The 22,022-nt window shown below is 41.1% G+C and overlaps 1 protein-coding gene across 3 annotated transcripts in view; it reads right to left on the bottom strand.

Moving 5' to 3' along the window:
• Positions 1-22,022, bottom strand: part of RBFOX1 (RNA binding fox-1 homolog 1) — a 1,011,377-nt gene that overhangs the window by 631,528 nt on the left and 357,827 nt on the right. For all 3 annotated transcript variants that reach the window (XM_053991708.1, XM_053991709.1, XM_053991720.1), the window contains one exon: positions 21,418-21,480. In XM_053991708.1, coding sequence (XP_053847683.1) covers positions 21,418-21,480 — 63 coding nt within the window. The remainder of the gene's footprint in view (positions 1-21,417; positions 21,481-22,022) is intronic.

Below are 22,022 nucleotides of genomic sequence, written 5' to 3'. Positions count from 1 at the left end.
TGGGTTTGTTTCAGCAGGTGTTTCAAATCTGGGGATGTCTAAGTCATAATTTTTTTTCATCTCAAACTTTTACCAGCACGTAAAATTACAATAAAAAGGCACAGGACCTCTTTGTAGCTGGTGTAAAAGGTGTGACACTACAAGAGAAATCCTTGCCAATACAAACTAATTTTTCAGGGCCCAAAGAGGACAATTGAGCTCTTACATGCATATTCTGAAACAAGAGCAGGCAGCACACTCCTGAGATATTTCTGAGCATGCCACCTCTAGCAATCCCTGTGCAAACAAGGATTTTCTGTGCTGGGCACGAGGGCTCCTCCCTGCTGGGTGACCTAACAGCTCAGACAGCAATTTCCCCTGCAATGACAGCACAGAAACGACATTCCTCTGCTCTTTGTTTGAATTCACTACTGCTGGTGACCAGGAGTAACATTCAGCATGACAAATAATTTAATGAACTACTAATTCAGAGTTGACCTTCACTGAAAGTACTGTTTAATTACCCAGTGTTTCTGAAGTCAGGCAGAAGAATGTTAAACCATTTCTGAACAGGTGCAGGAGGCACACGTTAATTTTAATAGCAAAGGTCATTACACAGGTATTTCTGCACTTTTTCCTGGCATCTCTCCTGTCAGAGGATTACTTGGGTATGTTTAGGAAGACAAGGAGGAAAAAAAATATTTCATGTTCTTTCAGCTTAGCAAAGTCTTGTCTCCTATCTCCTTTTCCCCTTTTTATTTTTAAAGAGTAAGTCTAAATCCAATGATGAAAGAGGAAATACATTATCTTGCAAACTGAAGTGGTAAGATTAGATTAGTGCCTACGTAGCTAAGAAATACTTGCAGTTTGTGTTTTCATACTAATGTGTAAAAAAATTTCAAAGCAGAATGAAGACATATTTTCACATAAACCTGAAGAAAGCCCCATAACAAAAACACCCCACTCATTGAGGAGGAAAAAGAACTCAGCAAATTAACCCATGCTCGACAATCAGCATTGTGAAAATTCAGCATTGTGAAAATTCTTTGTCTGAAAGCAAGATCCATTTTTTCTTTAATCTGTGGACATGAGACACGAACCAATAACTTTGCAGAGAAATAAAGATTTCTTGGCCTGTCTAGCTTTATCTTATCAGATTCCAGAAGTGGGCTTCATGTTAGAGACTACTTTTTATAAAAATCTTATTGCCTGAGGAAGTGTGAAAACAGCCTCAAGAAAAAGTCAGCTCTAACAATATCGAGCTTATTCTCTCCCTCTCTCATTGTTTCATCCTTCAGGCTTTGATGCCTTTCTCACAAGGAGTATTAAAAGCTGCCAACCCCAGTGAGAACACAAAGAATGTACCAGAAACAGCTCCTTACCACCATGTTTTCCTAAGGTTCCAAATGACATCTCTTCCTTCAAATGACACTTCATTTCTATAGAAGGCGGGCAATGGGAGGTGGGGATTACATTTTCAAGCTTAATAAAAGTGCTGCAACTGTAAAATTCATTTTCTGGTTTAAAAATGTAGTAGGGGACTTATTCTCAAGGCTGGTGAAGTTGGTAGTTGTAGTAGATGGGCTTGTTAGGGTGTGGTGGAGCTGGTTTTGAAAATTTTGGTTTTTAAGGGTTTTTTTTTTAAAACAGAAATTAGCTAGGAAGTGCCAACACTTTATGGAGCACCCCTAAAGGACAGATTGAGCACTCCTATAATCACTGCTCCAAGAATAAAAGAAATCAAAAGGGATTTCTCCTCTTCTTCTGTCCAAGATAACACACACCAACTTTTATTACCTGCAGCCTACATTCAGAGCAGAAGTAACATTCTCCAGGGAATGTTAAAACAGCTCATCTGTCCCTTAGCTTTACACACTGGAGTCTGGTTCCATGAGTCAACATCCCATCCTCCGTGACAGAACAGTGTTTCATTAAGAGTAAAGTGCTATTTTTTCACACAGGGGAAAAAAAAATCACTAAAAAGCAGTAAAGGGTATCGGAGTGGTCCTAGAGGATATCAACTACATAAGGTGTGTTAAACTTGTTGAAAATCACTTTGTATTATTTAACTGGCTGTCCCTACCACACTGAGCAAATCCAGCTAGATGCCAGGCTGGAGGGAAATTTCATGCCTTGTTGTCACAGGAAGGCTTCTGGCACCAGGACAAACACTGATGCCAGAGAAACCACTTGTCTCGTCAAGTGTCTCAAAGAAAGCTTTTCCCTCTTGTTGGCCTGGGCATGAGAATCCTCCTGGCACTCTGCTTTTGAAACCTTGGCTATTGTGCTCTGGCTGCTGGAAACAGATTGTTGATTTTAAAAGCAAACTTAAGTTGGTATCGGGGACAGTCCAGTCCAGGGACACCCAGGCTGTGACTCCCCATCACTTTCAGGCAGCTCAGCCAAGGCAACGCTCTCTCTGGGCACATGGTAGCAGAGCTTTGAGATTTAAAGCAAATCTTCAGTGCCTACAGCCTCTCAGGTGCCTAAACAAGTCAGGTAAAGTTTTTTTTTGGCTCTCTGTCCTCTGTGCAGGCATCTAAATTGTGCATGAGTTGCACTTTAGGTACCTTGCTGTTTTCTTTGGATTTTGCCCTCAGCTGTGAGCGGGAGCACAGGTTTGCTCTGGCACGTGCAGCAGAAGGACAATGTCACCCATTGACTGCATGCCAGAAATCCACTCCCCATTGCCTCCTTTTCCAATTGCCAATCAATTTCCTAGTCCCTGACTGGTTGTGTAAAATCAAGATTTCAAGGTCTTTTTATTTTTTTTTATTTTTTTTTAAGCAGGAAAGGCCTCGGAGTGGGAAGGAGGATGCAGCAGCTCTTTCCTGACTTCCCTAATGCTGTGTGAAACCCCAAGGCAGTGCCTTGGACAGACAGAATTACCCAGGCAGCAGGGCTGCCCTTTCCAGTGCTCTCCTCTCCTCCTAAATGCTGGTCACAGTGGTCCCACAGTTGCCCAGTTCATCACATTAGGGCCAGCTGATGCAAACAAAATTAACTCTACAAAACCCAATTCACTTCCAGTCAGAGAAGCTGCCTGATCCAGCCAACAGCTAAAACAATATTAGTTTTATATTCATGCCTACTCCAGGATTTTATTACCAACAGTATTATTTAAGCTCTTGTAGAACATAGTGGGAGATTCTGGATGCTTTAGGTCCAGGCTCCAGAGTGAAGAATGTTTTTTGTTGAAGCTGTGATATTACTGCTCTGAAACAACCAATGGCTCAATAATTTCAAAGATCTGTTTGAGGGATGTTTTGGTTTTTTTTTTTTGGTGTGCAGGCATTCAGCTATTAGCAAGGACAACATTTTGATTCAAGTCATCCTTAGGTCATGGCAATTAATCAACACATTCTGTTCTACAATACTAAAATTGCCAAAAAATCCCCATATTTCAATAAATCAGATGACTATAAATCATGTTTTTTCTGAAACAAACATTAGATAATGGGAAAAATAATTGACCACACTCTTTCCTAAGCAGGCCCAGATTATTAGTGGTTATGTTAAATATAGAAATTCACATTAATGCATGCTTAAAATGCATCAATAATTCAGTAATTCTTAAGTTCAACCTGGGAAATCACTTTTTACAGACAATATATAGCACAGCACTGTTAGACTATAAGTCATCAAGTGTGAAAAAGATGGAAATACAGCCAACCCTGCCTTTTGTGCACATCAGCATAACTCAGCACGTTCCAGAGCTCGCCCTGCCCGGCCAGCTGGGAGAGGTTCCTGCAGCAGAGCAGCCTCTATCTGCAAAGCTCTGCCCTCCCAATTGGAGGGTGTGATAGTGCAGAAACTGGTGGTATGGAAATGCTACACCCTGGCACAAAAACCCAGGCTCACCTGGAATCGAGGAGCAGGCAGCGTTTGGTGACACTTGAATTTCCACCGAGTAACTCTGTGCTAAAGGGGAATCTGAGAAGGCAAAGCACTCTGTGTGTCTCACACGTAGAGGCACTAATAGCTCACTCCCACCATGGTGCCTGGGCTCCTATAGTTTTATCATTAAAGATTTTGGTCAGTCAGCTGTGGTGGTAATTATCACATAAATTAGCTGAGAGACAAGAAAAAACAGAACCTAAGACCAAAAAAAAAAAAAAAAAAAAAAAAATCTTGTCTCCAGCAACAAAGTACAGGACTTCATTTTCCAGTAATATTTTCAAACCTAACACCAATGATGACCCAAGGTTTTTTTCTGGAATATTGCTTAGGCTACAGAAAGAAAGTCTATTAGTGAGTGCATTTACCCCCTGGTATCCAGCTTTTATCTGCTGACCTGCCAGAGTAAAACAATTTTGAAGATGTATTTTCAGATACAGGTGATTAGCACAGCAAGGAAAGCAGCAGAGTGAAAATACTTTTTCAGAGAAGTGTTACTGCCAAGGAGTGCAGGTAGAAAGAAGGAAAAGTAAAGAACAAATCAGTTTGGGTACACTGGGCTACAGTGATCACATTGTTTTGGGCTGTGGGGATTTTTTGTTTGAGGTTGGTTGGGTTTTTTTAGATAAGGTTATTCTGTTTTAAAATACTCCATACCCTGGCTCAGTTCTGCATGGGAATGTTATCTTTTCAATGCATTCAGCTGACAATGCAAATTTCCAAGAGAATCCTAAACCTTGTCTTTAGACAAGTGTTTAAATAAGGGCACCTTGAGATTTCACTGCTCCATTCCATGGCTCCAGTATAGGTTCAAATTTTATTTCTGCTGTCCTTGACAGAGTTGGGCTATTTTTTTATTTTTTTTTAAGATCTCCAACAGAGAAAACCTCTCCCTGGCACTAAATGATGTTTGCTATTAGGAGGTTTGCCATGCATTTGTTGTGTGGTTTAGGATATTTTCTGTTCATTTAAATTCCAAGTTCATCCTTCACACAAGGAAAAGACACGATTCCCTAACTGTTGTGGCACAGATGTTATCTACACATACCAACATGTAGGAGCCTGAAATGCTTGGAGATCACACTGGGCAGTGGCCAATATAAATGAAAGGGCATGACTCCTGGCTAATTTAATTATGTCAATCACTGCTCCCTGTAAAGTAATATTCTCTCCTTTTCTCTTCTTGCATCTCTGCTGAAGTGTTTAATGATGTTGCAGAAGAGGCTGAGGCCTGAAGAAGTTACATGAACCTCTCACATTGGCACTGTTGCATAATTAACCCTCAGGCTGCTGAGGATGGATGGGAGCTCTGGACATCAAGCAGGGACACCCAGAGCTGCCCTGGACAGTGTCCAGCCAGCTTTGGCACAGCCCAAGAGCCCAGGATGAATTAGAGGATGAATTCTAATGGGTGGTAAACATGCAGGAGATGATTCTGAACTGAGAATTAACAGGAATTATTCCACTGAGGAGAAACCTTGAGTTGAACTGCAGGAAGCTTTGGTTCTGTTTGGCTTCTGGGGCTTTTTTTGGTCTCTTTTTGAGTACTCAGAGCAAAGGACTCCCCTCTACCCCTCGCTCAGAGGATCTTCCAGTCTGTAATCACTTAAAATAGAACCAGGATGAAATTGCATAAAATCTTGCAGATAACAGAAGTCCCACAATCCATAATGAAATAGAATGTGCCCAGGTAGCCAGCCCTCAGTGCTCAGCCAGCCTCACAGAGGGAAATGTCTCCTGAGCACGGGGAGCCCCGCAGTGCCAGTCCATGCCCCGCGTGCCCGGTGCCTCTGCTCTGCCACCAGGCACTGCTGAAAGGTGCTGGCACCCTGTCAGCTGCTCAGGCACACTGAGCAGGGCCCCCTGAGCCTCCTCCTTTCAGGCTAAGCAGTGCCACATCCCTTTGTCCTGGGGAGGCCAGAGTGGCCCCAAGCTCCAGCACGGCCTCCCCAGCGCTGAGCAGACAGAAGGACCCACGTGCCAGCAACCCTCCTCCAGCAGCCCAGCACACCACGCAGCTTCTCTGCCAGGAAGGCACATTGCTGGCTCTTTTCACGTGCTAATAGACAGGTTTTCTTTTCCTTTTTCAGTAATATGCTGATTTTTTTTTTCTCTACATTTGTGGTCCCTCCTTTAGTCCACCATCCTCAGCTGTATTTTCTTCTTAGTTTTACAGAAGACACCATCCCATACTGGGAGGGTGGGCAGCCCTGGCACAGGGTGCCCAGAGCAGCTGTGGCTGCCCCTGGATCCCTGGCAGTGTCCAGGCCAGGTGGGACACTGGGGCTTGGAGCAGCCTGGGACAGTGGAAGGTGTCTCTGCTCACGGCAGGGGTGGGAGCTCTTAGGTTCTTCCAACCCCTCTGTGATTCTATAGTTTCAATAAATCATGATTCTAGTAGCACAACCAGAGTTTGCATTTAAAGCCTATTCTTCCTTAATAACCCCTGTGAGCGAGTGCTTCCTCCACACCCTCCCTGGAGCACTGGACAGGCACAGAGGGAGGATTTGGTATCTGTGCTGGGACCCCTCTTCTGTTTTTACATGCAAGCCTCCATACTGCTGCAGACTCAGAGGCCTTTAAGGGGTAATAAACAACAAAACACAGATTTGGAAGTTACAGAAAAAAAATAATTTGTCACTGTCCCTATATCATCACAGAATGATGATACTTGGAGATGGCATATTACAGAATTCTATGTAGCAAGAAGAAAACTGACTAATTGTTGATTCTGCTGTTCCTCTTCCAGGCAATGGAATTCTTAACTATCTCCCAAACAACACATTTTTCTTTTTGGTTTTGCTTGCTTCATGCCCACAGCACCACAGAGACATTCCCTGAGAAAAACACTGGATGAGCCAAGGAGATTGGATGGATGTGAAATAAATCTGTGGCATTTGGGAAAACTTGGCAGGCAAAGAAAACACCACACAAAACCCCACACAGAAATCAGACCTCCAAAGCTTTTAAAAGCAGAAGTAGCCAAAGAGCTGAGATTGGCAAATTAACCCAAGTTTGAATCTAACTTCCCATTATCAATTATCAGTTTTTCTAAGGTTGCTTTCTGTCCTGCCAGTCTCCAGTCCAGACTGGGAGGTGGGAGAAGTCAGTGGGAGATATTTTTCTCTTCTACACACAGCAGCAATGGCTTGTGAATAACATGCAGATGTTACAGTGCTTGTTTCACAGGCTGCTGCAATGATTACATGTCATTAACTAAACAAAGAAAAATCTGAAACTAAAAAGAAAGGAAAAACCTGGAAAGGAAAAATCTGTCTCAAGACAGGTTTCAGTTATCACAAGCTTAGCCCACTGCCTTTGCAGCTGGGTTTGTTGCAGGCTTCCTCCACATGAATAATATCCCCAACAGAACCAGGCACACCAGGACCAAGGATAAGAAAATGATACATCACAAAAGTACTGAAAACCCCAGGGAAAATCAGTGTCTCTGTCTGGATGAAGGCTCTTTCTGGAATGTGTCTGATGACATCCCACACCCCCCATGCAGGGGACGTGTGAGTGACTCCCAAAAGACTGAATCCTCAAGAATAACCCCCCTCCAAGAACCAGGATTTACTGAGGACCTTCATGTGGTGCCTATTTATGCCCTACTGGCTCCAATCATTATGACTCCAAAAAAAATATTTTTTGTACTAAAGGATAGAGGAATCACTTTAAATATGAAAATGTGTTTTAAAGGCTCATTGTGTACAGGGCATTTGCACACTGAGAATCTCGAGTAGCACTTTAAATAGAGTTCTCAGCCAGCTGATGTACTTTACCCTGGAGTGCTTCTACCATTGGTTTGATATATTTGTTTATGCATTTTATAAAAACTCTTAGTTCAATAAATGCTGCAAGATCAAATAGCATGCTTTTGAATTATGCAAAATTCTATTATACATATTGTAAATAAACTCCATGAAACATTAATCAGCTTCAGAATGGTTTGATAAGGACTCTGTGCACTGCTTTCTCGTCTGTATATTTTGAGCATTACAATTTTGTTGTAGGTTAAACTTTTCCAGAAAGGAAATTACTTTGGTATCAAGACACATGCAACTCTCTCAGCTGCAATACCATTCAATTTACCTTTCATGCCAAAGCACGAGCAACATGAAGCCACTGAAATGAGAAATGAAATACAAATCACCACGTCTATCTCAGCACGTTTAACACCGTTGAATTGTTAACACCAGACCTGAGAAAGTTCTGATATTATTGGCATTTAATCCTTCTCTGATGCCACTACAACAGGAACTCTGTCCTGGCTCAACAACTGATGCTTTGCCCTCATTAAGAACAAACAAAAACTGCAGTCTGTGAGCACCTGTTAGCAAGTCAAGGTGGAGAGCACAGTGCTTTTCTGCTTCAAACACATTTGGCACTTTGCATATGAAAATGTCTGATAGGACTGAGTGAATTTCAAAAAGAGCAGAAAATTCAGTTTAAAAAAATCCTTAGGTAATAACCCAACAAGAAGCATGGTGAGTAAATGCACTCACACCACATAAATCTTGTGCTCTAAAATATAATAGAGGATGAATTCTAATGGGTGGTAAACACACAGGAGATGATTCTGAACTGAGAATTAACAGGAGTTATTCCAATGAGGAGAAACCTTCAACTGAGCTGCAGGAAGCTTTGGTTCTGTTTGGCTTCTGGGGCTTTTTTTGGTCTCTTTTTGAGTACTCAGAGCAAAGGACTCCCCTCTACCCCTCGCTCAGAGGATCTTCCAGTCTGTAATCACTTAAAATAGAACCAGGATGAAATTGCATAAAATCTTGCAGATAACAAAAGTCCCACGATCCATAATGAAATAGAAAAGGGAATTTATCAGCAAACTGTGAAGTCACAGACACTAAAAGAAAATTTAATTCTAAAATTTCCTTTTCTGTTATACAGTACAGGCTTCCTGTGATCAGAAAGAACTCTTTTCATTAGTTTTACATTGATATCGAGAAAAAACCTCAATGACAACCCAAAACAACACACAAAACAACTGTTTTTTCCTTATTTTAAGAGCTAATTAGGGAAAAATTATGCATAAAGACAGATTCCTGCAAACAACTATGAAGAGATGCCGGTAACCCTTATTTTCTTCTGACAGACAGACTTAATTACAAACACATCTAACCTCAGAAAAAGGCTTTAAATATAACTTCTACATTATTATATTTTCTATATTTATGCAAGTATTTTGGCTATAAAAAGGAAATTATTTTAATCAAGGGATTAATGAGAAAACTTGACATTCAAATTAGCTGTTATTCAACTACAGTTGACAAGGATTTTTCAGGAAGTTAATTTAGTTTTTTTCTCTCTCTGTTTTTTTTTTTTTTTTTTCCTTCCTTTCCCCACTAACTCATAACAGGAAGAGCTGTTTTACCTTATGGGCACTGATTTCTAGTCCCAGGTTGTTCCACTGAAGGGCAGCAGAGCAGTCAAACCCCAGTGAGTCGGTGCTGCTGAGCCCAGCCAGCCCATCTGTGGGTAATTTCAGCACTCACAGATGCACCAATAGCCAGTGGCAGAACTGATCTAGCACAGGCTCAGAGTTCACTTCAGACAGATGTTCTGGCAGAGCAGGAGAGTTAAAATTAAAAAAAAAAAAACAAACACTAAAATCCAATAAAAATATCACCATTATCTATCTATCTATCCATCCATCTATCCGATATCACCTCTGTCTTTCTATCTATCCATCCCTCCTCCTATCCCTGTCCATCCATCCCTCCATCCATCATCCATCCATCTCTCCCTCCATCTCAGGGAGGGGTGCTTTGCCCTCCTTGGAACAGTGAGAAATGGCATCCTGAGTGGTTTTCTTCAATAATTCCTTGCATTTCTCCCCTTTCCCTCCCTGCTCCCGTGAGTCACTCCCTTGCTATCCCACCTCACTTATTTATTTGGTTAGTTGCTTGCTAACTGCAGCTTATTTGCACTTAAAATAGTCATTATCTTCCAGCATATCTAAATAATTAGGCTAATGACAGCAGGTTTATTTCTGTTGATTCAATAATGCATCACAGATAATATCACCATCCCAAGTCTGCTCATTTAGGAGTCATTAATAAGGCCTTCCACCAAATGGCAGAGTTGGCTGGCACGCTGCATTCAAATAGAATAATGAGGATGCAGTTAGCTTTGTTTCATTTGCTCCTGAATTCTTATGTAAATGGGTTTTTCCTCCAGTGTTTCTCCATTATATAAACACCCAAATTTACTCCAAAAATTAATGAAATAATTCATTATTCTCTGTGTTCAGCTGAACTTAGGAATGCTGGTAAAAAAGCAGCAAATAAATATTGTGGCCTGTACCATACTCTTATATTAATGATATTTATTATTGATCATATAATTATATTAATTATATCCACAAAACAGTGTCAGCCCACTCCAGGTCACAACTACTCTGGGCAGCAGAAGACACAAAAGGTTGATTAAGGCTGGAGATTAAAAAGAAAAGCCCATCCCCACACAGACACCAAACTGACCACTCCTTGATCTTTGGCTGGGAAAACACTTAAATTATAAGATCATTAAAAACACACATTCAAATAACTGGAAGGGTTGTCTGACTATAATGTATTTTAATGGTTTTTCCAGTCTTGGACTTCTAATTGAAGTCATGAAACTGTCCTCAGAGGCTGCAGGAACACAGAAGGGGAGCTACAAAATGTACCAGGTTTGCTCCTGGGGGCACTGCCAGCAACAAGGAACACACTTGGTTTGAAAGTGTTTCCCTTCCCACCAGCACTGCCTTACAGCATCGTTGGTATTGCTTACTATAAAATACGGATTTTCTTCTACCATTAATAAAAAAAAAAAAAAAAAAAAAAAAAAAAAAAAAAAAAAAAAAAAAAAAAAGGAGGATTGGGTAGCTAAGTATCAAAGCTGAGTGAAACTGAAACTGCATCCCACATCACAGGACGCTGAGATGAGGTTTACCTGAAAGCCAAGGCAGTGATTTTCTCCCTGAACAGATCAATAAAACATTTTGGAATCTGAGATAATGTGATCGGAATCAATTCAATAGAAAATAGCTTTCAAGAAAACTACTGCTACTTTAAAAGATTTAACTAGTATTCTTTCATCATAATTCAAAAAATACATTTTTAAAGCCACTGAATAACATAAATGCTGATTCCTGTCTTTAAATTTCCCATTGTGTACTTAGAGATACACAATTTCTCTACACAAGAAACCATAGCCAAGAGCCACACACCAGATCCATAAACACATTTTTAATGCCATACATCACAGGAGCTGGTCTAACTGGATTGTGTCAGTTAAAATCCCCTGTCCAACAATCACTTTTAGGTGTTTATGAAAGAATACAAGCACCAGTGTTGCCCACAGTAATCTGCAAAGAGGGATAACCTGCATTTTCTTGTGTAAGAAATACCACGCATTAATTTAGACAATTATTCTTAACTTGCATTCATTTTTTGCACCTGAACTATCCAGTGGAAAAGCTGTTGAATAGCACAAAAAGAGCCATGCTTTTCATGAGTCACTGAGTCCATAATCCCTGCCTTATGAGTCATATCACTAGAACATCAATATTCAAATCGATATCAATAATAATTCCAATCTATCCTTTTCTCCATTCCACTCATCTGTCACTCCTTTCCCAAGGGAAAGGCTGTACCATGAATTCCCTGTCTCCCCTGCACAGCAGCTCCTCCTCCCCTCTGATCATTCCTTCCACCTTCCCCTGGACCACACCTCTGCGAGACACAGGGGAATCAAAATTTGTGTACAGCAGCACGTGTGAAACCAATTCCAGCAGAAACAGGGCTGTATTTTCTGTGGTGAATGCCTTCTCTCAAAGTTGCTAAATATTCAATTTGCTTTTTCTGACAGCTGTCAAGCATGGAACTAATGCTGCTGAGAACTCCATCTGATGTTTCCAAAAAAAACACTTCTGAGCAATAATAGTCACGCACGCCCTCATCAAGGAAAGATTTCCATCTATTTTGAAATTCTCAAAGTGAATTTTATTCTGGCACTTAATCCTTCAGCTTTCTGCACTTTCCCAGTCAGTTTTAGTTCTGCCTGTTTGGAACAATCCTGTCTCAACAGAAATACGTGACATTATTTTGTCCATTTTACAAACTGAACACTGTAGATTCCCATGGACTTCCCTCCACCAAGCCCCTTCACTGTAAAAAAATCACCATTGATTCATTCCAGTGAAATTCTGGCAGACCCAATGGATTCAATCCACTTCAGCCTCGTGGTTCATGGATGTGCCCCTAAAATCTCCCCATGACTTCTCCCCTCTGTGCTGAGATCCTAATTTCCAGTCCCCACTACCCAAGTGTGTCTAAGGCCGCTGCTCTCCTCTGGGTCTGGCTGCATTTCCCCCTGCCCTCCTCGTCTTTCCAGTGAACCCCTCTCCTCCTGCCCCAGCATAACCTGTGTCTGCAAGCTGCACCAGTGTCCTTTTGCCAGCAATGACTGTACCTGCCACACACAGGGCTGGGAGATCTGGATTCCATTCTATGGGATTTCCTGAATAGCTGTGTCACCAAGTGGGTTTTGCCTTCCAGCCCAACCTTCCTGCAGTGCCTCCAGTGCTATTGCAGTTTAAGCAGCTAATCCCCCCTCCCTAAAGAACAGATCTTTGTATGAGAACCTTCCCAGCTTTGCTGCAGAGAAGATTAGTCCTTGGAATTTTGGAATTGGGTTTATTTTCAAGTTAGAATATTCTCAGGTGGCTTTTCCATACATTTTAGGGCTTTTTTTCTTTCCATCCTGCACTATTAGCAATGAAAGAAATACGTTGCTTTTCTTCCCTCTGTTCCTTCAGCACTGAACCCAGAGAGCCCATAAAGGAAGGGACAAAATCTCCCCCTGGAATGCAGCATGGATCCATGCAGGACTTCATTCCCAGATCTGAGGGGAGCAAGAGAAACATCCCACAAGGAGGAGAGCTGGGATGGAACAGAAAGAAGAGGAAGAGGAGTATGCCTGGGACAGACTGATGAAAACTCTAGAGGGTGCAGGCAAAACAGTGCTTGGGATAATTTCCCCACTTTGAACACTAAAATATGTCTCCCAAGAAACCACAGAGGCAGAGTTTGGATACCAGGAAGGAGCAGTAGTGGGAGCTGTTTACAAGGATGTGCATTTGGGACCAGTGTTCTGAAAGAAATAATTCATTGACATCTGGAGACAGAGCCACAGTCAATTTAAATATGGGCCATTTTTTTTTAAGAATATGAATCATGAAAAAGTTGTCTTCTATTACATCAAAGTGTCTTTCAGGGAAAACTAGATGATGATACAAATACCCCTAAACCTACTGAGGATCAGTCTATTCCATTTAACTGCACATCAGTTGGTACAAAATATTTTTAGCATTTTAACAAGTGAACTTTAGATCTGCTTTAAAAATACTCTCTGCAGAATGTTACTGCTCTCTCCCTCTGGTACCCAACAAAGCTGAAGAAAAGCCCAACTCTAATATTATTCATCAAGTTATGCAAATGCAGGTGTCCTGTGGTAGTTAAACATCAAGTCTAAACAAGTATTTTTTTATTCACAACTTATCAAACACAGAGTGTGCTGTTCTTCAGCTTTTAAATCTAAATCCTCCTGAACACATTCCTTAAATAAACATTCCTGAGTCAGCCATAGGAACTTGCATTGTGCTGCCATAAAATCACTTGTGTACTATCTGCTTTCATTAGTTTTAGTGGGTTTATTGTCTTATTAACTCTGATCATTGTTTTATTTCTCCAGGTAAGTGTTATTTGAAGCCCAATGATTCATGTATTCAGAATTTCCGCCCTGAATGACAACGACACCTCCATGAAGCTGATTCTGCCCTGATCCATCCAGCTCCCATTGTCAGATTATTCAACTGTTTTAGCAGAACTGATCCCCTCAAAGTGTGATCAGAGCACACAGGGGAGGAGAGCCCAGTCCCAGAGATGGGGCTTCTGCCACTTCATCATTTCCCCCTTCCTTTGGATTAAATCCTCTGCAGATTTTGCTATTTACACGAGATTTTTGCATAATTCTGTTTCACATTTTTGCTGCTAGGTTTCATCCATGGTGCTCCTGCCTCCTGTATGCTTTTCTTTACAGCTCCCTGTTGTACTACAAGTGACCAAGGTGCAAAAAAGCATGTCAGACAAAACAAGGCATGTTGCCTGCAGAAAAATACTTGCAACCAGAAAATACAAATATTTGGAAACCATAACTCATGCTGAAATTTTCTTTTGGGTTTCAAGGAATCTGAGTGGCAAAGAAATTGATTTGTTCTTCAGTATCCTAACCTGGCTTACACAAAAGACAGAAAACCATCTCAAATCATTTTGTCTCTGCAATTTCTATTACTTGTAGGCTGTGCGGATCTAAAAATCAATAGCACACAACATCTTGGTCTTGATAAAAACATAATTTGTGAAGGATTTCAGATCAATTTTTTTCTCAGTGTAGGCCCAATATATATATATATATTTTATAACTGTGTCATTTAGCTGTGTAAACTACCCTTCAAGATAAGGGAATAAACCACCACAACAAACTCTCAAACAAACAAAACCCCCCTGCCACTGCTTCTCTTCTCTTTTCTAGGTGTGCTCATAACACAGCTCCTCTGGGGTGCAGATGAGGAAAGCAGAAACTTCACAGTGAAGAAAACCAGGAGTATTAGAGGTGTGGCAGGAGTAGGGTTCGTTTCCATCACAGAAGCCCATGTGGGGCTGTATTTTGGATTTGTGACTAAAGCAGTGCTGATAAGGGTGTTATTGCTGTTGTCAGGCTATGGCTGAGCACTGTTTGCACAGCATCAGGGTTGTCTTCATTATTTTTCTTTTCCTCTTCTTTTTCCTCACTCTCCCTCCTCAACCAGTGAGCTGGGGCTGCACAAGAATTTAGGAGGGGACACAGCCCTCCCTCTGCATACACAGACAAGAACTCTGCTCTTTGACCCATCTGCCCAAATTTGCCCTGATTGGTGTGCAATGGTTTTTGCTAGGTCACAGACAAACTGCTCTCGTTAATGCATTAACGGATGCAAACGTATTCCAACAGTGTAAAAGATAAAGGGTTAACTACTTGGTGAGAAATCCCACATTCCTCAACCCCAGGGGTAAGTTCTAGAATGCTCCACAGTGCAGTGAGCTCCCAGGAAGGTCCACAGTCAGAAGCAGTTCTGGGAGGTACATCTCAGTTTCTGGTATTTAACAGTTCTGAAGGAAAAGTAAATGCTGCCAGATACAAATCTACTTTGCCAAACTCACATTGTTTCACCTATTTAAATTTCTCAAATGATGTAGCATGAGGATAAACTTTTCATTTTACATCAACAGATCTTTCTTAGATCTTTCTTATTCCCCAGAGCTCTCCTTCCTCCCGGGAGATGCATTTTCCAACGGCCACCCCATATTCAAAATTTAAAGACCTATCAGTTATATGATTTCTAACACATCTTGCAGGAGCAGTGAAAATTCCCACAAAGGATGTTGTTTATTGGTTGTGCCTGTGCTACACAGGAATTACACTACAGAACAGACTCGTGAACTCAGTAATTAACCTCAAATGTAATGGCAGGACAAAAAGGAAATGAAATTTTCCCCACCTCTGAATTCTTGCAATCCAATGCTCCTGTTCATTTCCATGAGCAGCAGAGACACTCCCCCACTGCAGCAGGACCAGACTGTGCCAGGGATGCTCAGCAGGACCTCAGATCAGGATAAAGAGCCATTTATAGGGGCATTAGATGGGCTCTGAGTGCTCTGTGTGTAGGGACAGTGATTCCCCACTGACCACAGCACTGAAGGATCTCACTCTGACCCCCAGGGAGCACACTCAGACACTCAGGGATCACTCTGACCCTCAGGGATCTCACTCTGACCCCCAGGGAGCACACTCAGACACTCAGGGATCACTCTGACCCTCAGGGACCTCACTCTGACCCTCAGGGACCTCACTCTGACCCTGAGTGCCATGCTGAGGTTCAGGGCTCTCCCTGTCCTTGGCCAGCCCTACCCGCCCCAGCCACGCTCAGGCTGCAGCAGCACTCACCATGGCAGCAGCAGTGTTTCCTCCAGCAGCACACCCCAAAACTCAGAGCAGCCTGGCCAGGTTTAAAATTTCCTGTACCGAGTGCCCAAGTGCCTGCCGTGGCTGTACCTCCACCCTGCATAACCAGGAAAAGTTTCAGAAGTCTTTAAGCTCTTCAAAGAAAAGGGGATCAAGTGTATATCTTCATTTAAGGATGGGGACACCCTTGACATGACCCAGATCATCACTAGGAATGTCATATTTCAATTAGCTTTGCCCTGTGCTGATAGGACTTTGCATATCACACACTTTCCATGCACATTTAATAACTGCAGGATTTTTCTTAAGGAAAATTTTCAAATTTTATGAGACAGGAAGGAGCATGAAATTATAAGGTCTTTTTCACTGTTAAATGAAAAAATCATTAACAATAAAAGTTACTGGATTAGAGGCAGAGCAGAGGAAAGATTGCCCAAGAATGTAGGCAATGATTTGGGATTTGAGAAACATGGATTCAAATCCTAGTGCTGCTATAGTCCTTCTCCTGGCACATCACTCAGGCTGCTCAATTTTCTGGCTTCTCCTTCTGTAATAAAGAGATAATAGCACATACTAATCTCACAGGAATATTGGGACTTGATATCTCTTAAATGCCACAGAACTGTGGAAATGAACTTGATCAAAACCCCCTTAATGCTGCAATCTGGAGAATATACAGAGTGCAAACAATTGCCAGTGAAAGTATTTTGGATGTTTACATGCATGTGAAAATTTTCATAAAGTCTGAGTAAGAAAATGTCTGCACTGTGATGTTCATGAAGGGAGTATCTCAGTGGTGTCAGAAAACAGGCTGCTATGTACAGTAAATTCACAGGCTCAGGCCAGGCTGTATTTAACCCCTAAGGCTTTTACTTGGTTCACTCAAAACACCACTTGGAAAGATGGAGAATTTAGAAAGTTCACAGAAGAATCCATCAGAAAGAAACAGGGACTGAATTCTTAAAAGAGAAGAAGGAGAAATTAGGAAATTGTTACAATATTTCTTTACATGTACATTTGTTTACAGCCAAGGGAAAATTACAATGTTAATTTTAGAGTTATAATTGGTGATAATCTACGGTCATATTTCAAAAAAACCCTTGTGTTAGGAGTCTGCCTCTTGTTTTCAAGATGTCCTACTTGATTTCAGTGAGCCTTATGCTCCTGAATCTGCTTTGAGGGAGTAACTTTAGCTGCCCAAATAAATACAGAAATCACCTGCAGCAGTGATAAAGCACAATCTAAACAAGGACAATGTCTTCCTTTATTTCTGTAGGAAGATCATGGCTGCAGTGAACTGAGCAGCAGAACCACCAGTAAATCACAAGCAGACCACTGATACTCTGGTCTGTAGCCCATTTACCATTCAGGAAATGACAAATTATAGCAGTGGTTTAACAGTGACTCCTATAAACCTGCTCCCACACAACTGCTCCTTTGTCCAAAAAAATGGTGATTTTATTCATACAAACTTCACATTAATGACAGCAAGAAAAAAACCCACAACATTTTCTTCCATTGTGGTAAATGAAACCTTGCAACATGCAGACTTAAAAAACTCCAAGCCCACCAAATTAAACAAAAGTATATTTAGCTCCCTAAACAGGAAAGCACATATCTAATGAAACATCTCTAAGTAATGGAAAAGCAATATTTCAAATCAGCCACCTAACACTGAATTACCTCGCAGCAGCACTAGGAAAAAAAAAAAAAAAAAAAAGATAAATCCAACACAGGTCAGGCTCAGCTACCCTAGTTGAGCTTTTTCTGAAGCAAAAACATCCATGAGAATATTCTGCTGCTCATCATTAGGAGCAGGTAAATGCCTCGCTGCTCCTGGTCCTAATGAATTCCTACAATAACTGTTGAAGATATTTGAAGATATTGCAAAACAACAATGAATAATATGACAGTGGAGCAGATCCTAACAACTAAACAGTTCCCCATCCTAGCTGAGATAAAGTAATGGAGCAGAACTTACTGCATCATTTACACTGTCTACCATTCTTCATCCCTTTTTTATTGTAATTTGCACATATCAGTAATTCAAAGTGCTGCAATTTTAAAAATATTCAACTCTCTAGACTAATACTCTCATTCAGACTGCATCAGAATAGAGAGAGATGAATAAAAAGAATACCATCATTATTTTTTTTTCTTCTATATTTATTAGAATAAAGTTACAGCATTAGTTTCTTTCTAAGAGAATTGTGGTATTTTATAATAGGTCTCTTTCACATTTTTTTTTCATGCCTCTCAGGTAGAAATCCCTAGATCACACTAAACTCCTCAGACTCCTCCATGGCATGCTACGATGTTCTGGAAAATAGATTTATCGTTTTAACAATTTTTCAAGATGTGTTTAATGAGGGGGAAAAAAGGACTCATAATGCTCTATAATATTTTCCATGCAATTACAGCCTTATTTTGTTCTGCATGTTTACAATTCCAAGAAAAACACAGCTCATTCTAAAATTAGAGAAAAAGGGTTTAAATGCCTTGCTTTCACTGGCTCTATAAGCCCTTCCTGCAGGTGCCTCTGCATCACTGCCAGACTGCTCTCCAAGGTAAGACTGGAGAGCAAAAGCCTTTTAGCATAAATATCTTTACCTCCAGCAGGGTTTAAAACATGGATAGCCATGGCAGACCTTCCAAAGGATGAAGCTGTCAAATTAACATGAAGCAGCACCCCTGGCTCATCCTTTCTCTGTTACTTTAAAATCTCCTAGTCAGGGAAAGGTGTTACTAATAAACAAGATCACTTAATTACAGTATGTTTATCAAATTACAGAACAGCTGTTGCTGTATGCACAACCTGAAGAGTAAGAAAAAAACAACAGAATGGGCAAGAATTGTAGAAACTTTCTGCCAAACACTGAAACACTTCTGATTTTCTTTCTTTTTTTCAGAGAACTCCAGCACAACACCAAAGGGAAATGTTTTATTTGCCAAAGGATTGCAGTTGTGTAGGGGAGGGCAAAGCACAGCCATTCATCTTTCAGAATAAGCTCAGAGAAATGCAACACAGCCCAAGTGTCCAACCCTGTGAGCTGAGAGCCCTTCAGTGCGCTCCCCTTCCCTGCCAGCACTCAGAAATAATCCCAGCTCCTGTGCTCCAGTTTGGGCTGGGATGGCACAGCCAGAGCAGGGTGCTGCTCCTAGCACTGCCCTCTGCAGCATCCCCACCTCAGGCAATCCCACTTTATCTCCAGGCAATGGGAAAACCTCTCCACGCCAGGGAATGAGTGAAGACTCTGCTTTATCTGGGTTTTACATCCATTTCTGCTACAGACTCCCCTGCCAGTCACTATTTGTCCTTGATTTCTCACTGTATATTTGGAACAATTCTATCTCCTCTGCCTGTCATGTTTATTTTCAGTGGTTTTCTGGAGCTGTCTTCTATTGCTTTGTTTACTGGTTTGCTCAATGCACTGCAGCTTTGCTGGAGTACTGGAGGTATTACTGCACCATTAATGGAAGGTCAAACACCCAAACCCATAGGCTGTGAAAGTGAAATTTAAAATCCTCTGTAGCTAGGCTGTTAGACTTACCTCAACATATTTCTCTATAAAAAAGTAATAGGAAAAACACTGCAAAGAAGCTATAGCTAGGAATTGAACTAAAATTCAACCCAAGGACACTGAATACAAAATTTGATTATTACAAGAGATTTTGAGAAGGAGCAGATATTCATTTCAACACATCCAATTCCAACACCTTAACACCCGTGTGCTGGACTGGAATTTCTGGTTTGCAATGCTTTTTTTCAGGCAGGGAAGGGGACAGAGCGTTCCAGCAGTGTGGTAGCTGTGCCCCATGTCCCAGGGGTGAGGAGGGCATCCCGCCCAGCCAGATGGAGCTGCCAGGAGCCAGCTCCCATCCAGAGCTGTTTCCAGGCAACACTCGGGGCTGGGGCTGAGCCTGCTGACACAGGGACCCCTCAGCTGATGGATAGTCCTGCTGCTGGGCTATGGGCACCAGGAAAATAACCAACAAATGATGCACGTGGAGGTTCGGGAGCCTTAAACCTTCCTCAGGTTCCAAACGAGCATTTTCTTCTTCTTTCTTCTTGTAGGTCCCCAAACCTCTGCTTTCGTTTGCTGAGGGAAAATGAATATCTTTTCCTGGAAACTAAATTTATAGCTACTGAGGCACTGTGTTCACAGCCAAATTAATGTTAGCTTCCTCAAAACATGTTCTGATTATCTCAGGGACGGCTGTCTCCCCTGGGTTGGAAACCCTAACCTCCTTCGTGCAATTTTTACCAGAATTTTTCTAACAAAAGCTGTCAATTGCATCAAATTCTGCTAAGGGCTGTAAGGTTATTCTGTGCTAGAAAACACTGTTCGTGACAGAGGAAAAGCTAAAAGCAACAAGCATGCTGAGCACTACAGAATTGATTTAAATCTATCCTCAAGATGAACAGGCTCTTTTTTTCATCCAGTAAGCCATGCAGTCTTTTTGAAATAATGAAATCTTATTTCAAAGACATTAGGAGGAAGATTGTGTTCAGTGTAGGAGAATAAATGCAAAACCCTTCTTTTTTTCTAGCAAGGACTGTGTGTCTAATTTTTTCAGTGACATGAAACTTTCTGTGCTGGGGCAGAACTCAGCTCCTCACATTAATAGAGTGGAACAAAAAAGTGAACATAGTCTGTGTCAATACCCATGTGCAACACAGAACAAAGAGTGTAATTATAAATGTTTACAAAGCAAAAATATATTCAGCCTAATACAGAACAAGCCATGCTTGTTACCTAATACAAAATATCTGAGAACTGGAGTTTATCTTAAGCAGAGGATTATTATTAAGAAGTATAAAATACACATCTACCACAAACTACACATTTTTTTCTGATACTTCTGTGTTTAACATAAGCATAGAAAGCTATATCCTGAATAAAAAGTCTTTAATCATTATTGTTTTTAGGTATGTGCTACAAAGAAAAACATTACTAAAGAATAAATTTCAAGTATGAATAAGCAACAAGTGTTTTGGATTTGAAAGCCTCTTCTCAGAAAGGGAAAAGGCAAAACAATTAATCAGCATACTTTTTTCACATGTCCTATAAATTTTGGAGCTTAATTCATTATATTCCCTATTCTGACTTTATAGAGACCATTTTCTAAAGGAAAGCATGATGAATTAATTATCCATAGTTGTTCTGAGGGCAAAAAGTGTCTGTGAGTGACCTGTACACAAAGTAATCAGCCACAGGTGACACAAACACGACAGTGACACAACCCAAACACGCACAAGGGAAACACAAGAGAAAATCACTTCAACCTACAGCCAGAACCAGGCAAGATTATTTCCTAAGGATCTCACTGCTCACTGAGGACTCAAAGCCTTTTTCTCGTGCTCGATGAGCCTGGTGCTGCAGCAAGCTGGAGAGTCCCAAGGATTTCTACATTAATTATGAGAGCTCAGGAGAGATCTGGGAAAATCAACAGGCAAGACAAAAACCAGGGACTTACTGAGAGGAGGCTCCGCTCATGGAAACAATAGGCACCACTCGCATGGGGCTTCTGGGGAGTTTCCTGGGGAGAGAAAAACACATTCTTACTGGGAATGAGGGATCAGGGCAGCTCCTGCCTGGGCTCTGCGCTCCCAGAAAGATTCAGCAAAAACTACTATTGCTAACGCACTGCTTGGGCTGTCACTGCACACACTATTGGGTCAGAAGTGCATTTTTATTGTAGCACAAAGCCAAACAGCAAAATCTGGTTATCGATGCAAAAGTGTGATTTTATTATTTATTAAACATTGCATGGACAGTAAATGTGTTCAGACAGTTTGCAATGCATTTAAAACCAAAAATCTATGTTTTCATTGCAAATTTACCTACTAAAATAGATATTATTAAGCTATAACTGTAAATTTTCCCCAGCACAGGTCTCTGTTTCAATAGGAACACACCACTGTAATTTGATTTTTGTGTATCTTTCAATTGAAAATTTGTAGCATTTTTACAAAAGAAAACTTATCATAAAATGCATAACCAAAAGGGGGGTATTAAGAATATATTTTACAAGCACATACTTGGGAATTCCAATAGAGTAACACTCTATTCCATGCCATT

This window comes from Vidua macroura, chromosome 16 (genome assembly GCF_024509145.1).
Source record: "Vidua macroura isolate BioBank_ID:100142 chromosome 16, ASM2450914v1, whole genome shotgun sequence".
Lineage (NCBI taxonomy): Eukaryota > Metazoa > Chordata > Aves > Passeriformes > Viduidae > Vidua > Vidua macroura.
This window is presented reverse-complemented; position numbering and strand designations above follow the sequence as displayed.